The 15424-nt window shown below is 43.7% G+C and overlaps 1 protein-coding gene across 1 annotated transcript; it reads left to right on the top strand.

Moving 5' to 3' along the window:
- Positions 1-1449: 1449 nt before the first annotated feature.
- anln (anillin, actin binding protein) lies at positions 1450-14899 on the top strand. Its single transcript, XM_083681193.1, has 25 exons — positions 1450-1585; positions 3194-3344; positions 3818-4381; positions 4583-4914; positions 5198-5573; positions 6054-6268; positions 6470-6577; positions 6685-6796; positions 7162-7269; positions 7467-7696; positions 7958-8106; positions 8252-8396; positions 8883-9018; positions 9340-9537; positions 9852-9978; positions 10325-10373; positions 10488-10541; positions 11058-11090; positions 11458-11476; positions 11603-11715; positions 12054-12107; positions 12509-12595; positions 13142-13249; positions 13359-13531; positions 13614-14899. The coding sequence occupies exons 1-25, from the start codon at positions 1568-1570 to the stop codon at positions 13726-13728; spliced, it is 3774 nt and encodes a 1257-aa protein (XP_083537319.1). The 5' UTR covers positions 1450-1567; the 3' UTR covers positions 13729-14899.
- Positions 14900-15424: the final 525 nt, after the last annotated feature.

The following is a 15424-nucleotide window of genomic DNA, read 5'->3' as shown; positions in this document are numbered from 1 at the left end:
CCTCTTCTTGTCTTGGTCCAAACTGTCTTTGAAAGAAGCAAGTCACAAAGCTAACTTAGCAAGCTAGCAACTGACAACCAGATCAATCTTGGCAAGATTAGCTAGCTAAATGGTCAGGAAACGATCACAGCAGCTAAATAGCTAGCAAGAGATGTCTTTATTAAAAGACAAGCCCTGTCAAAAGCATATTTGCTTTTTTGAGTACTCTGACATCAGTCGATCGATGGTGCCGAACATGCCGATCTGTTGTTGAGACCGAGCTGGCTGCACGATGGACTCACTTACACAAAGCTCTGAGCTGTTTCCATGGTTCCCTAGCAACGTCACACAGAAAAGATCGTGTTTGTGGGGGATGCAGTTCCAAAGATAGATAACCCTCCGTGATAGTTCATCCTTTGAAAGTGTAAAAATACATCTCCAAGGCGAAGAAAGGAAAGATTTGTAGAATATATAAATAACTTAGCTTTTACTGAGATGAGGCTTTGATATGCCTATCCCCAGTCATTATCTTCAGGTCCATTTGAACCTCTTAAATTGGCTATCATGCAAAAGTATAATAAATTGAATTGTGTTTACACAGTGAGTGTATATATTGATTTCCCTGATTATGTTTTACACTTTAGGCATATTAACCATAAGTAAAAGCAAGGTTACAATACCTACCCTATTGCTTTCACCATTCAAACATAGTAATACCATAGCCCCAACATCCCAATGTAAATATAAATATAGTTCTAAAATAAGGAGTTTCAAAGTGTTATTGTCGAAGGAACTGGGATACAGGGAGTGTATGATGAAACAATGAAGTGTACAATGAAATTCGGGGGGAAAAGCACAGAATACAGTAACATCGCAATGCATAGTCATACACAAGCAGCAGTGACTCTATACACAGTAATATAGTGGCTGCTAGTGTATACTGTATATGCTTCATTTGTAGACGGTTAGGTCGCGTCATCATGGGCTTCAAGCTGCAGGTATGGCCCTATCTTCTGCCAGTGCTTGCCTCAGTTCTTACAATGCCCTGTCAACAGCTGGCCAACAGTCACAATGGCTTTGTGTGAGAACAGGCTCTCTGGACATTTGCTCAGAGACACTACTATTGAACCTAAGCAAGATATGGGATAAAACAAACAAACACACACACACACACACGCGCGCGCGCGCGCGCGCACACACGCTTTATGATGAACAGCTCAACATGATTATCACAAACTAGCAAAAATAATAATATCATAAAAAGAAGAAGTTTCCAAATAGTTATTTTATGAACATTATTCTAAAATATAAAAACCGTTTGTGGAGGGCTGAGCTGGGTACGATGGCTACGCCCTCGGTCTATTATTGGCTGGCCGGGTGACTCTAACCGTCAGAGTGGGCGCAGCGAACGCAGCGCTGAAATTCAAATTTGAACAGATGTTTGCTTGAAAGAAAAGAGGAACTGAAGCTCTGAAGTCTGGCAAAGCGACGGCTCACTTGCTGTCCACGTTTGCTGAGTTAGGATAGATAAACGACCATTATTCAATCTGAAATTAGTAGATTCGAACAGGGATAAATACTTCTCGGAATGGATCCGTTTACTGAGGTGAGTATTGTTGCCAAACAAAAGTAATATCTAAACGTTAGCCTTCTGACGAGCTAGCTAACGTTAGCAAGCAAGCTAAGTTCAGAGGTTGTAATGCACCGAACTGTACAATTTGATTAGCTGTAGGGTTATCTAGCTAGCAAAACATTTCTCACATTGACTGACTAACAGGTATAACCTCAGACTCACATTGACTGAGGTTAGACAATTTTTCTAACAGGTTTACTTAATATTTGCCACGTGTCTAACTAGCCAACTAAACAGTCAGCCAGATAGATGTATATTTAGATAGCTAAGCTGTTGTATTATTCAATGGTGTTGCAAATCATTTGGCTAAACATTTTTAAATGAACTTCCATCATCAGAATTTGCTATTTGATTTTTATGTCCATGCACCAACCTCACCAAGTCAATTTCCTGTATGTGCAAATATACTTGGCCAAATAAGAATTCTGATTCTGAGAAGAAGCCAGTACTTTTAAAGTGCAAAGGGCCACCTAACCTAAACAGTCTAAGTCAATCATTACACAACAGGCCTTTTGCTAGTCTAGTCCTGACACTATTTATAATATCTTCCAGTGACTGATTTGTGATTTTGATCCCCCATAGTTAGCTACATGTGAAGGTAATCTGTTGATCCTAATGTCAACATGCCCCTTCACCTACTGTGCGAAGTGAGAGCAGTAAGCTGTCTGAGAGTGCAACTATTCCCTTAATTGGGAATGAATGCATTCACTGTCCTCTGGAGCTAGTTCAGACCTTTTGCAGGAATTAGTCATGCATGTGACTTAAATGATGACTAACTGAAACATTTGAATATTAACTGTTGTTTATGAACACTTTGGGTGTTTTCTTCTCATTTGCATACACAAGTCACATTTGTGTATTTGCCAGTTAATTCCCTAAAATAATTTAGCTCAAAGTATCTGAGTAGCTCAAAGACAACTTGAATAGGATATTTGTCTATTTGAACTTCTCACTTCCAACCAATAGAAGCTGAGATTTCAAATTCTGGAACCAACAGCAGGAGTGGCTCATTCTTTAGGAATGACAACCACATTAACAGCAGTTTTCCAGACGCCTTGAGAAAGATATCGTTCAAGTACTAACGTAACAGTAGGAATGTGTGTCTTGCACAGAGACAGGCAGTAAATCATACCTCATGACTGTTTGCCTTGGAGGCCAGTAAAGGTTCAGATGGGAGGAGCATCTCTCCCCAAGAGAAAAATGTTTTGTTCCTGTCTCTGTTTGGTAGCCATAATGACCACATGCACTTACCTAGTCAGCTACCACAGTGAGGCAGATGACAAGTCAGAGATCTGGAGTAATTGGATAATAATACATAATAATATATGCCATTTAGCTGACGCTTTTATCCAAAGCGACTTACATTGCAGTAAGTGCAGATATTTCAGTATATATGGTCCCAGCAGGAATCAAACCCACAACCTAAGCGTTGTTAGCGCCATGCTCTACCAACTGAGCCACTGAGGAAGTGCTCTAGGCCAACATTGCATCGCTTTTATCACACATCCTGTTGCTAATGGTTTCACTCATTAAAATTGAATGAATGAATCAAATGGTGTTTTCTGTTTTGGTTGTGTTCAGAAACTGTTGGAACGCACACGGGCCCGCAGGGAGAATCTGCGGAAGAAGTTAGCCGATAGGCCCGCTCCCGCTAACAGACAGATGGCCAAGAGGGCCAGGGAGCCTCTGGCTGAGACCAACAGTGTGGTGTGCGAGCCAGTCATCGACACAGGTAAGATCTCACTTGTACTCTTAACTGATTATCTTAGTTATGAACATCAACAAAAGATACAAATGGTATCTTCTGATGGGCCAGTGCGCCCTCTGGCTGTAAGAATGAGTAATGCACTGAAGGTTTTAAACCCCAGGGTTTTCATAGACCAGTCAGGAAGTGCTTAGACTTCCTGCCCTATGAGACGTGCCCATATACAGGAAGCTTGACCGTTGGAACGAGTCACTGAATGATGAGCAAACTGTTCCTACTATAAACTCTGTAGTGGGCTGTCTCCAGCTTCCCGCCACATACAGATGTAAACACAATTGCCATGTGTCATAGCATCTAGTTTTTTTTATATGGTGTTTATGGGAAAAAGAAAATAATACTATTTATTTTTCCTAACTAATTAAGTTTTGAAGACTGGAAATCTCCCAGTATAAACTTGGCTCGTGGTGTTTTTTTGTGTTTTTTTTCTTCGCCCCCCTCAGCCCCGCACCCTTCCACCAAGCCGTCTCCCTCCAAGCGCAGATGCTCAGGGGAGAATGCCCAGCCCACGATTGGTGAGGAGAACAGGGAGCCATCTATGGCCCGCGCTGTGACCCCTACACTGACAGACCCTCAGACTGACAGGAAACCCCCAGCGGGTCCAGCCAGTGTCCGCTCTTCCTCCTCCCTGGAGAAGCAGACTATACGTCCGGCTCCAGAACCAGAGAAGATGGCTGTACGTCCTTCTCCAGAACCAGAGAAGATGGCTGTACGTCCTTCTCCAGAACCAGAGAAGATGGCTCTACGTCCTTCTCCAGAACCAGAGAAGATGGCTCTACGTCCTTCTCCAGAACCAGAGAAGATGGCGGTGCGTGCTTCTCCAGTGCCAGAGAAGATGGCGGTGCGTCCTGTTTTAGAGCCACAGAGGAGCAGGGATGTAGAGATGGTACCCTCCAGCCCAGCACCCCAGAGGAACAGAGTGGAGCAGAATGAAGCCCCAACTCCAACTACCATCAAGTCACGCCTGCAGAGACTGGCTGAGCAGAGGCACTACTGGGACGCTGATGGTAAGGGCATGATGGCCTGTTTATTAGCCATTTATATGTTGTGTCCTTTGAACACGCACTGTAGTGTCAGCCTAGCCATGAGAGATTAACTATGAGCTATGCATTTGATAGTTTACAAAATGTTATTTTGTCTCTTGAGTGAATAATGATCATGTGTTTGTAGCTGACAGATTTGAATGAGTATCGTCTCCCCCCCACAAGGTACCTCTGACGTGGTCCCCGACTGTGCGCCCCCGTCACCTGTGAAGACCCAGAGACAGGAGGTGGCCCCAGTCACCGTCCCCTTGTCCTCAGAGGCCCCTGTGGGGAGGAAGGGCCGGCTGGCTAACCTTGCCGCCACCATCGGCTCCTGGGAGGAAGACCTCAGCCACCCGATGTGCTCTCGCCAAGACAATGCACAAGGGCAGCCTGGCACCGCCTGGGCCCCCCCACCAGCCCGTAGAGAGGCTGCCGCTGCCAAACCCAGTTCAGCTGCAAACCGTCCGCTACCCAGCCAGACATCAGCAAACAAGCCTGTGCACAGCTCTAACCCGGTGAGTCATACAAAAGGCTTAATTACCCACGCTCACGGGTTGTATACAGATCTACATGCTTTTGTGATGAATTTTTAATGTTGAAATTTTGTAAAGAGATTTGAATAAAAACAAAATGCTGTTGCATGTGTGCACTTGTTTTTTTTCTTTCAATCATGTTTTGTAGACCAGTGACACCTGGAAGAGACTCTCAATAAACAACGGTTTATTGAGAATTGCAGGAAGGAACGCACATTTACACGTAAAGTTTGGTTGATCATTATCCCCGATTGTGTTGTTTCAGCTCCCCGTCCACTCTCCAGTCAAGTCCAACAGAGTGGTTCTGCCAAGCCCTCAGAAGACTGAGGTACCCGAGGCCAAGCCAGCTCTGCAGACTGCAAGAGGCCTCCCCTCTCCTGTGGCCAGTCCTCAGAAGAGTTACCCATCCAACCAGGGCAGAGCCTTCCCTTCTAGCCCCCAGAAAGTGGGCCCATCAGCGGTGTCCCAGAGCCCCCTGAAGAACCAGGCCCTGTCCAGAGGTCCTGACTGTAACGCCAGTCCCCAGAAGCCAGACCTCCTCACCAAGCCCTCCACCACTGGACACTCTGTCCTACAGACCAGAGGCAAGTTTGTCAAGGACTCCACACCCCTGCAGCAGAGAGGTGCAGCTGGAAGTCCAGGTGAGGAACATTTTACATTTATGGCATTTAGCAGACGCCTTTATCCAAAGCGACGTACAACAAATAAATTTGTTTAAGTAAGTGAATCATCTATCCAACAGTCATAAGACAAAATAATCAATGCTCACACCAGGGGCCATTGGCAGTCGTAATGCCAGTAGGCTAAAACATTTTAAAATTATTTTTATTTTTTTATTTTATTTTATTAGCAGGAGAGAAGAGGGTTAGTATAGGGGGGGTAGTGAGGGTGAAGCGGTCTTTAGGAGGGACTGTTAAGATGTAGCTTGAAGAGATGGGTTTTCAATCTACGGCGGAAGATCGGAAGTGAACATCACAACATTACCGTGTTGTCTGACTTATTTGCCGTTATGTATAGTGACTTGTTGAGTCCAATTACCTATAAATGCCATACATTTTCAGCACAGTGTGATTGTGTTCCCACACCCTCTCACTCGTTGTGTGTGACTGTGTTTCCAACAGGTGTCAAGTCTTTCCTCGAGCGTTTTGGGGAGCGGTGCCAGGAGCGCTCCACCCATAGTTCCCCTGCAGCCGGGGCTGGCCAGGGCCAGGCTCAGACCTGCACCCCCACATTGACTCCCTCTGTAACCCCCAACACCAGACTGGTGCAGGAGAGGCTGAGGGCAGCCCAGTCCGCCAACACCACCACAGCTGATCTCACTCAGAAGCAGAAACTGGTGGGTCTGATATTCAATATTACACCCTCCTGATTTTATTTGACATTACTTGTGACATGTCTAATGAGACAATATTATTATAGAGCCAAAGTGGTGTGGATTAATGTTAACACTTGTGTGTAGCCTACTGCATAAAATTATATATATATCTGTCTCTATCTATGTCATTAAAATACCCATCTTTGTTATTTTTGACTGCAGGAGAGAGAGTCAGAACTATCTCAGATTCGCAGCCGCTTCCAGAAAGCAGGGAACATGTGGAAGAACAAGGATGAGGGCACTGACACCAAGAAACACACTGAGACCAAGGTTGGTTGTAACCTTTGCCTCTCATCAACCACACGTATTCCTTTATTATAATCAACTATATCAATCTTTAGAGCAGAAATTCAATTCAATGTTTCTCTTCTTCTTAGGAGTTGGTAGAGCAGCCTGAGGAGAGGAAGCCTGTTGCGTCCCAGCCTGATGATAAGCCAACAGCGGCCCTTCTGGAAATCCTGAGTCCTGCACCCAAGTCCAGCCCTGCTGGTACAGAACTGTAATATGCATGTATTGTCCATTCTTATGATGTGGATTTGGTCACAACGAGTTTGACCTGACCGTATCAGGTCAAAGGCTGGTGGAGGTAGAAATCAGAGGACGGGCTCATTGTAATGAATGGAATGAGGAACGGAATCAAACGCCTGTGGTTTGATACTATTCCTTATTCCATTCCATGCATTACAATGAGCCTGTCATCTGATTTCTACCCCCACCAGCATCCCCTGGACCTCACATACATTGTTGTTGCTTTTCAACCATCATGTTATCCTCAACAGAACCATATGGAAAGCTAACACCAGTAGAAGAAAAAAATAGAACTGAATCTTGACATTTCAACTTCTCTTTTAAAGGAAAACCAAATGGATTGGTCAGCACAACCCCAACCTCAAGCCCTCTGAAGAGAGTCGGATTCTCAGTAGATAAACATTCTGATGAAGAAGCCTCAGAGGACCAAGAAGGTACATACAAGCCATTTTCTACGGATGTTGTCCTCAAAAAACACCTGACTGCATAATAGACAACAAGTACATTCAAAGCAGAGGCCATTAATTAAGCTATTAACATCCCTGTATTTACAGGATCATATTTATTAATGCTGGATGCTTTTTTTTTTTTTTTTTATAATTATGGCCTGTTATCTACATTGTCATTGCAGATGAAGAGGAGGTGCGGGAGATTGAGATGAACGTGGACCAGTCGATTAACTCTGACGTCATCAACGAGCTCTTCGATGGCGCCCTGGAGGAGAGTGATGAGCACAGTGGTGGTAGTGATGATGATGAAGAGGGTGAGGAAGATGCCCTGAACATTTCCTCCATGTCTATCCTGACCCCATTGGTGGAGACGGTGGCTGCTGTAGCGAAGAGCCCAGAGAAAAGAATGATGGTGAGGAAAATGTTGAAAACACAGAAAGGGCTCTGATAACTTGCCACAAGGCCATCTGACTGGTGTTGGCTTCAGAAGATTTTTATTGGAATCACAGTCATGGTTCGCTCTCTTTTATGAATAGCTTGCCTGCGCTATTTGTCTGTCGGATTCGAGATCTCCTTGTCATTCTGAACATGTCTTGCCAGTAAGTGCATGCTTGTTGAGTCCATGGTTACATTTCGACCAAGCACCCACTTTGCTCTTTGTATTCCTGTCCAGACTTCGACCCCTGCCAGCTCGTTTAATGAGAAGAGCCAGACTCCTGACAACGTCTCCAGACCAAGCAAGTTCCAGAGGGCCCGCATGCTCCGAGCCGGCTCTTCAGACAGTCTTGAGGCCTCTGAAGATGATCACAACCTGCCCTACAGGTAACCTACTTATCCAGCTACACGGTCTCTGTACTGTGTGTGTTCGTATTGCTGAATGGGATCATTACCGTTCACTGGTCCATTCTTTTCACTTCATCTGAGACGACAACAACTAACTGTGTGTGTGTGTTCCTTTGTTTTCCAGTATAAGTGCGTATAGGTCCACCAGGATCAAGGAGCCTGAGAGGCCCCATGTGAAGCAGGTGATTGTGAGGAACGAGGATGTCACTCGCAGAGCAGAGGAACCCAAGGGCTCCGGCGGCCACGCCAACATCAAGCAGAAGATGAAGGTAGGAGAGAGACACAGTCAATTATCCCAAACTGTCTGTATACAGCCAGGCCAACAGCCCACTTAAACTGTGACCCTCCCACTGCTAGGTTGTTATTGGACTTGTAAGGAATCTAACTGGAGTAGAGTTACAGTAGGCCTTTTCAAGAGAATGTTAGTGGATTTATTAATTAAATTGTAACTGTTTTAGCTATTTTTAATCTAGGTTGAGCCTATGTCTTGGTGGTTTGTCATTTGTTCTTTTGTATTATTTTTTAGGTTTCTGTTTTCCCCCCCTGCTTTTAATTTGTTGAAATATAGTGAGATTTTATTTATTTATATATATGTAGATTTTTTTGTCTCTGTATGTAAAGTTATAGGCCAGGGTCTACAAAAACAAGGCATGGTCTTTCAAACCGTGAGCACAAAAATAGTTGTATTGCCAGTAAGAACACCACATTGTGATGAATTGAAATCCTCTTATTATTTTCTGTCTTTCTCCATTCAGGTTCTGACCAATGAGATGAACCTGCAGCAGACGGTGATCCACCAGGCCAGTCAGGCCCTCAACTGCTGCACAGATGAGGAGCACGGGAAGGGGTCCCAGGTGGAGGCGGAGGCTGAGAGGCTGCTGCTCATTGCCAGTAAGTTCCCCTCACCTTGACTACGGGTGCACCTAACTCAGACTTTCATAACACAGTGATGACAGGAAAGCTTTCATTCACTGTGTCTGTCGCACCACAAATGCATGACTGAATGCATGTCCAAAAGCAAGTAAGCCTTTAGTAAAACCCCTGGTACGCCCCTAAATAATGTTTATATACAGTATATTGTCTTTTTCTGATTGCTGGTTTTATTACTTTACTAGTATGCTTTGGTAAGCACTTCAGGTAGCAAGGTATTTTATGATGGGTGCTAAACACAAAGTTTATGACAAAAGTAAACAAGTGGTTTGTCTTCCCCAGCTGAGAGGAGGGTGGCTCTGAAGGCAGAGCTGGACCGGCTGAAGGGAGACCCGGCCGGCCAGAGGAGGGGGCAGGGAGGCTCTTCCAAGGCCCAGGAGGACATTATGGGCGTGTCTGCGTCCAAGGGCTCCATCTCCCTGGTGGAGCTGCGTCTCCCTCTCAAGGCTGACTTTGTCTGCTCAGCCGCTAACAAGCCAGGTAGATAGCTGCCTTACTGCTGTAAAACACACTACACTGCTAAGGTAGGTTGGTGGAGGTGAACATTCGGAGGACAGGCTCATTGTAATGTGAGGAACGGAATGTGGAATGGTATCAATCACACAAGTTTGACAACATTCCTTATTCCGTTCCATGCATTACAATCAGCCCGCCCTCTGATTTCTTCCTCCACCAGCCTCCACTGGTATGTATAATGGTAGTCCCAAAGACCACCTACAGTATCCATATACTGTACATTTTGGATTGGGTCCATGGTGTGAAGTTGCTCATCTTTACCCCTTTGGTTATTTCAGAGTCAGCCAACCATTACTTCTTCATCATGATTCGTGCCGGAGCAGAGAACGACGTGGCTACTCCTTTAGCCAACACACGCACCGCCCTCAGTGGTGACGCTCTGATATTCTCAACCAAGTTCACAATGTACGTAACACTCCACAATTCTGTTTGTCCGTTGCAGTGGTGGCTTGTATTTTTTCTGTATTGGTGAGGCACGAGGCCGTTTTTTTTCAGAGGGATTAGGGGGTATGTTTTCAAATGTGCACATTAAAACATTTCTGCAGCCTGTGAAATCCCATGTCAAACTTTTCTCAACCCAGCGTCGCTTGTAGGTACCGTGACTCGGAGAGATACAGAATTTATTGTTGTGTCCTACATGTATGTTAGCTCAACCAAAAAAGGTATATTTTGACAGCAAATGATTGGTAAGTGACTAGCTGCCACTGGTCCATTGTCATGCACGGTTTAACGCCTCTCCGTTCACTTGCAGGGCAAACGTTTCCAACGACTTTGGGATTGATATTGAGGTCTACTACCTGGTGAGTTCTTGTTGGTGTTTTTGTTTAACTTGACTAGAAATGTTGATGGTGTACTTGTGTGGGAAATGAGCTCCTTTGGCCTGACAGAACTGTAATATCTGGTGATTCCTCCAGGTTCAGAAGCGTGAACCAAGCTCTGACAAGAGGAAGAAGCCCAGCAAGTCAAAGGTATTTTGCTTGTCACATGTTGAGTTGTACTGTAACACTATCAGAAAATATAAAAAAAACATGTAACTAATTGTAGAATGTTTGATTGGACTTATTTGTCTTTGCTTCTAGTTTGCTTGAGTAATGATCAGGGAATCTAGAAACGCCGCAAAGTATGCATTTTTAAGGCTGTGCTCAAATGAAGGACTGTGTTTAAGATGACATGATGTCTGTGTTCAGATGATCTGGAGGCATATTCATGAGGCCCAAGAGTTATACTTGTCGGTATGGATTGACTGTTTTTAAACCCTTCACCTGTGGGTGTGTGGTTGTCAATGCTACATAGAAGACAAGTCACTAACATAAGGCCCTTCCCGGCCCACTGTTTTCCCCCACACCGTGAAGGATCCTTTGGATTAAAGTCTTAGTTCATACAGCTCACAGTGGTTAAGTGTTTTGTTTGAGCCACCCATTTACTTAACATAACATTACATTCCCAACTGTACCATAATCAGATCTATTCTTTTGTCTTTCCAGGCAATCACCCCAAAGAGATTCCTTGCCATCACTGTAAGCCCTCTTCTCATCCTCCTCACAAAATATACACAGAATGTTGTTTGGGTACTTTTCTTATCAGTTCAGGGGAGTTTACAGGAATGATTGGTGAAATGTGTGGATTTGCATCTATGAATGCATGATTCTTACCAGCGTTGCTTATAGATATCGTGACTCAAAGTTACAGAATTTGGTGAAATGTGTGGGTTTGCCCTGCAAGTGAAAGGAGAGGTGTTAAACCGTGCATGACAATGGACCAGTGGCAGCTAGTCACTTACCAATCATTTGCTGTCAAAATATACTTTTTTGGTTGAGCTAACCAGAAAAAGAATCATGCATGATTCTGTTCATGTAGTGATCCTTGTTTTGTTTTTCTCTGTAGAAGAGCAGTCAAACACCAGGTAAGGACACATTTTGAATTAATCAATGAAATGTGAAACTAGCAGAATGAATTACACAATATTAATTGTTATACACACACACACACACACACACACAGTGAATAACTCATAAAACTTTCTTTGCAGTGATGGCCAGTCCTGGGGGCCCTAATGCAGTTCGCACCAGTCACTTTGTTCTTGTTGGATCACACAAGCTAACTCTCGCCTCAATTGGGAAGAACAAATTTCATCTGGAGAAGGTAATTAGAAACCACATGTAAATATTGTGTGGGGGGAAAAAGTGACATGGTTATTGTGGATTTCCTTCTCTCTTTTTTGCACTCTTTGCATAATGCATTCACTCACTACTCCATGTTTTGTCAATTCACCCTCTATTTGAACAGTTGCTGACCTCTGCTGTATCACACACAAACACACACACGTGCGCGCAGACACACGCATACACACATGCACGCACACACAAAGTAAGTCACATGTTTGTATAGGCTGTGTGAGGATGAAGATTCACACCCACCGCAATGTACAGCCTCTGACACCCACATTCACTCACACAAACTCCTCGTTTCTCTCTTTTTAGATCAAATATGAAAGGAGTGAGAGAGAGCTACTCAGTGACATGTTTCTGAACAAGGTTGCTACATGCCCTGTGGCCAGTTATTATTTTGACGTTTGTGTGGGGGTTTTGTGTGGTAGAACAAGATGATCTTGTTCCTTTCACTGTGGCACTAACATTCTAACTTCTGGCTGCAAATCAGTATATTGTCGTAAGGAAAGTAAGTTGTGCTGGATGTGTGTTTTTTTGGGGGGGGGTTTTGGATGCTTCAGGTGAAAATGTTTGGCTTACAGTAACCAGCTATTCAGGTATCTCACCATCCCGCCAATTTACTAGTCCTTATGAGAACAGCTTTGCGTTCAGTCTGAAACCTGATTACCTCACCCCCTGTCACCCCAAACCTGCCTGAATGGAAGGAAGCATTCTGTTGGTGCAAGTCCTGTCAGGTCTCTCTTACATACCTGTCCTGTTGACTGCAGGTGCCTTTCTTGTGCCCCATGGAGGGCCACATCTACCTCAAGATGCAGTGTGAGGTGGGCTCTATGGTGGAGGAGAGGGGCTTCCTGGTGAGTACAAACAAGGATCACCCCTGTAACGCCTGCAGGCATTTGCAGGCACAGTTACTGCTCCACCACATTTGAGAATTCCCATTGGGCTATTCTTAAGATCCATGCCAAATGGTAACTTTCCATATGTGTGATAGGCAGTGATTTTATTTATTTGTCTTATTTATACATTTATTTGCACAAAGAAATTGCAAAACAGTAAGAGAGAAAGAAATGACTGATTTAAAAAATAAATAAATATAAAAGTGCATGTGAGGTAAGAAACCCCTCTATATTAAAACCTCACCTTAACATAAAGATTTAGAACTGAAAGATTAGTGAAAAAAGAAAACAAAGACTTGAGCTTTACAATACAATACAAATGGTGCAATGCTTCAATCAAAAAGCCAAAAGCCAAAAACTAAAAAATTCTTTTTTAAAGATAGGCAGGGGGGGTAAGATGTCTACCAGGAGTGAGTTGGTGTTGCATAAATGCACACCCCTAAATTAAATAATATCTATTGGAGGATCACCATGAATAAGCTTTAACACTCACTCTGTTCACAGACGATGTTTGAGGATGTCAGTGGGTTCGGAGCCTGGCACAGGAGATGGTGCGTCCTGTCAGGCTACTGCATCTCCTACTGGACCTACCCAGACGATGAGAAACGCAAGGTGAGTGTCTGACAAACTGGCGTTTAGCTCACCGGTATTTGCTGCTTAACTTTCACTTTGATTGAGAAGCTATGGGAGCCCAAGCTTAAAATGGCTTGTATCATTCCAGAACCCAATGGGTCGCATCAACCTTGCCAACTGCACCAGTCGTAAGGTGGAGCCGGCCAACAGGGAGTTCTGCGCTCGACCAAACACCTTTGAGCTAGTCACTGTCAGGCCTCAGAGAGAAGACGACAAGGAGACGCTGGTCAGCCAGTGCAAGAACACCATGTGTGTCACTAAGTAAGTCCCACGCGACCAAAGGGCTGGTTCCACCCTATTTCAAAGCATTTGCGGAACCTAAATTGATTCTTTCCGTTTGCAGGAACTGGCTTTGTGCTGACACCAAGGACGAGAGGAATCTGTGGATGCAGAAGCTCAACCAGATCCTAGTAGATCTCCGCATGTGGCAACCGGACTCCTGCTACAGGCCTGTGTGAGCTCTCGTCTCCCTCCCTTCACCTAGACCGGAGGGCCAATGACTCCCCGTCCCCCGCGGACTGTCAATATCAGTGACGCTTACGATTACTAAGTGCAATACAGTATGACATTTATTGAATATTTACAGGTGGATATTTTTAGAGGAGCATTTAGTAGTCAGACGCTTAAGTTATGAACGTGAGAGAAATATCAACAAAGCCATACTTTCTTAGACATGTCAGTATTTAGAAGGACAACTGTTTGTACACTGTCCTGCAAACCCTATTTTATGGATTTCCAAAGTGTTGGGATACTCGTATTTTGAGATTTTTTAAAGATGCCTTTTCATTTCCAATGCTTACTCCTACTTCTCCCGCTACATTCTGCTTACAATATATGGTGTTGTATGTTATGTTACTTTTAAGTTGTCTGATTCAAGATTTTGAATGAATATTTAATATGATGTGTGTGTCTCACAAAAACAATTTTAGAATTGTCTGCTTCAGTGCCAAGATGGGGCACCAGAATATTCACCATGAATACTCCACCTTTTATTGCATTAAATGAATTCCCCATGAATGATAGCAATGCTAAAGAGAAACACTATATGATATATTTTGATTAGCAGGTGTAACTACATGGCTGAAACGACATGCATCATCATAGGCTACATTTATCATGCTCACCACCGTGGATAGAAGGTGATTTGCTGTCGATACTACTAAGAGATGCATTTAATGTTGTTTTGTTTTTATGTCTGTGTTTTATATTTTTGTGTTCAGGTAAAGGTTTTTAAATGGTTACAGCTAACTAGTGTGTAGATTTGCACATTGGACCTTATTTTACCACTTCAATTTGTAGTGATGGTAGATAAGTAAACAGGAGGCCATTGTGCAGATCATTTTGGTATGGGCAGGTTTCTGTTGTCATGTATTGGGTATGTATGTGCAAATGGCAAATGCTTATTCACTGTCCCAGTTTAAGCATGGTTGTGGACTTGAGATACTTATTCACTTTTCACGCTTTTGCAAGGATGTGTTTTTCATTCTACTATGGTATCACAGCCCTTTTATGTACACCAGGTTAATTCAACTTATTGTCAAGATGCCAGTCTGTTACTGGATGGAACAAGCACTCCTAAACATTCCTCAAATGTTCAGGCATTTGTTGAACAGTGAGATTTAAATAAATCCCAGCTTTAACCAAAGTTGTCTGAATTCTCTCCTATGCATTCAAGTTTCAGGTCATTATGGATGGTGCATATATGCTGTTTCGATTCGTTTTTTATCTGACGGGACACCACTAGGCATACTGTTGGTTTGTTCTAATAGGCATGTAGGACATGCTAACACAAGGCTTGATTACAATATACCCACTATAATATCACATTCAGTAGCCGAAGGATAAGACAACAGGTGGTGCGTGTTATAAACTGTTTTTAGGCGGACTCAGTTTTGCCATGAGATATGCAAGTCGTATTACATACTAATAATGCACTGCTATGGGGAGATCATGTGAACGGGTATTGCATACATGTAATACAAACGTACGTGACATTTACAGTGTGGATTTCTGTCCATGTATTACAACGCAACATGTATTACATGTCTGATGTATTTCTGGAGACAGCAGCTGCAGTTATGAATGCCTGGGGATGGCGTATGGTAGACATGTAAGATGAAGACGATGTCAACATTTGTGAAGAAGCCATTTAGT

This window comes from Argentina silus, assembly GCF_951799395.1.
Source record: "Argentina silus genome assembly, chromosome: 11".
NCBI lineage: Eukaryota > Metazoa > Chordata > Actinopteri > Argentiniformes > Argentinidae > Argentina > Argentina silus.
Note: the sequence above shows the minus strand (reverse complement) of the source record. Positions and strands in the feature narration are given on the sequence as shown.

Excerpts from the sequence above, each read along its gene's own strand:
- anln (XM_083681193.1), top strand. Across the intron at positions 5,574-6,053 it reads AGGTGCAGCTGGAAGTCCAG|GTGTCAAGTCTTTCCTCGAG; the intron begins GTGAGGAACATT and ends TGTTTCCAACAG. Across the intron at positions 10,374-10,487 it reads ATATTGAGGTCTACTACCTG|GTTCAGAAGCGTGAACCAAG; the intron begins GTGAGTTCTTGT and ends TGATTCCTCCAG.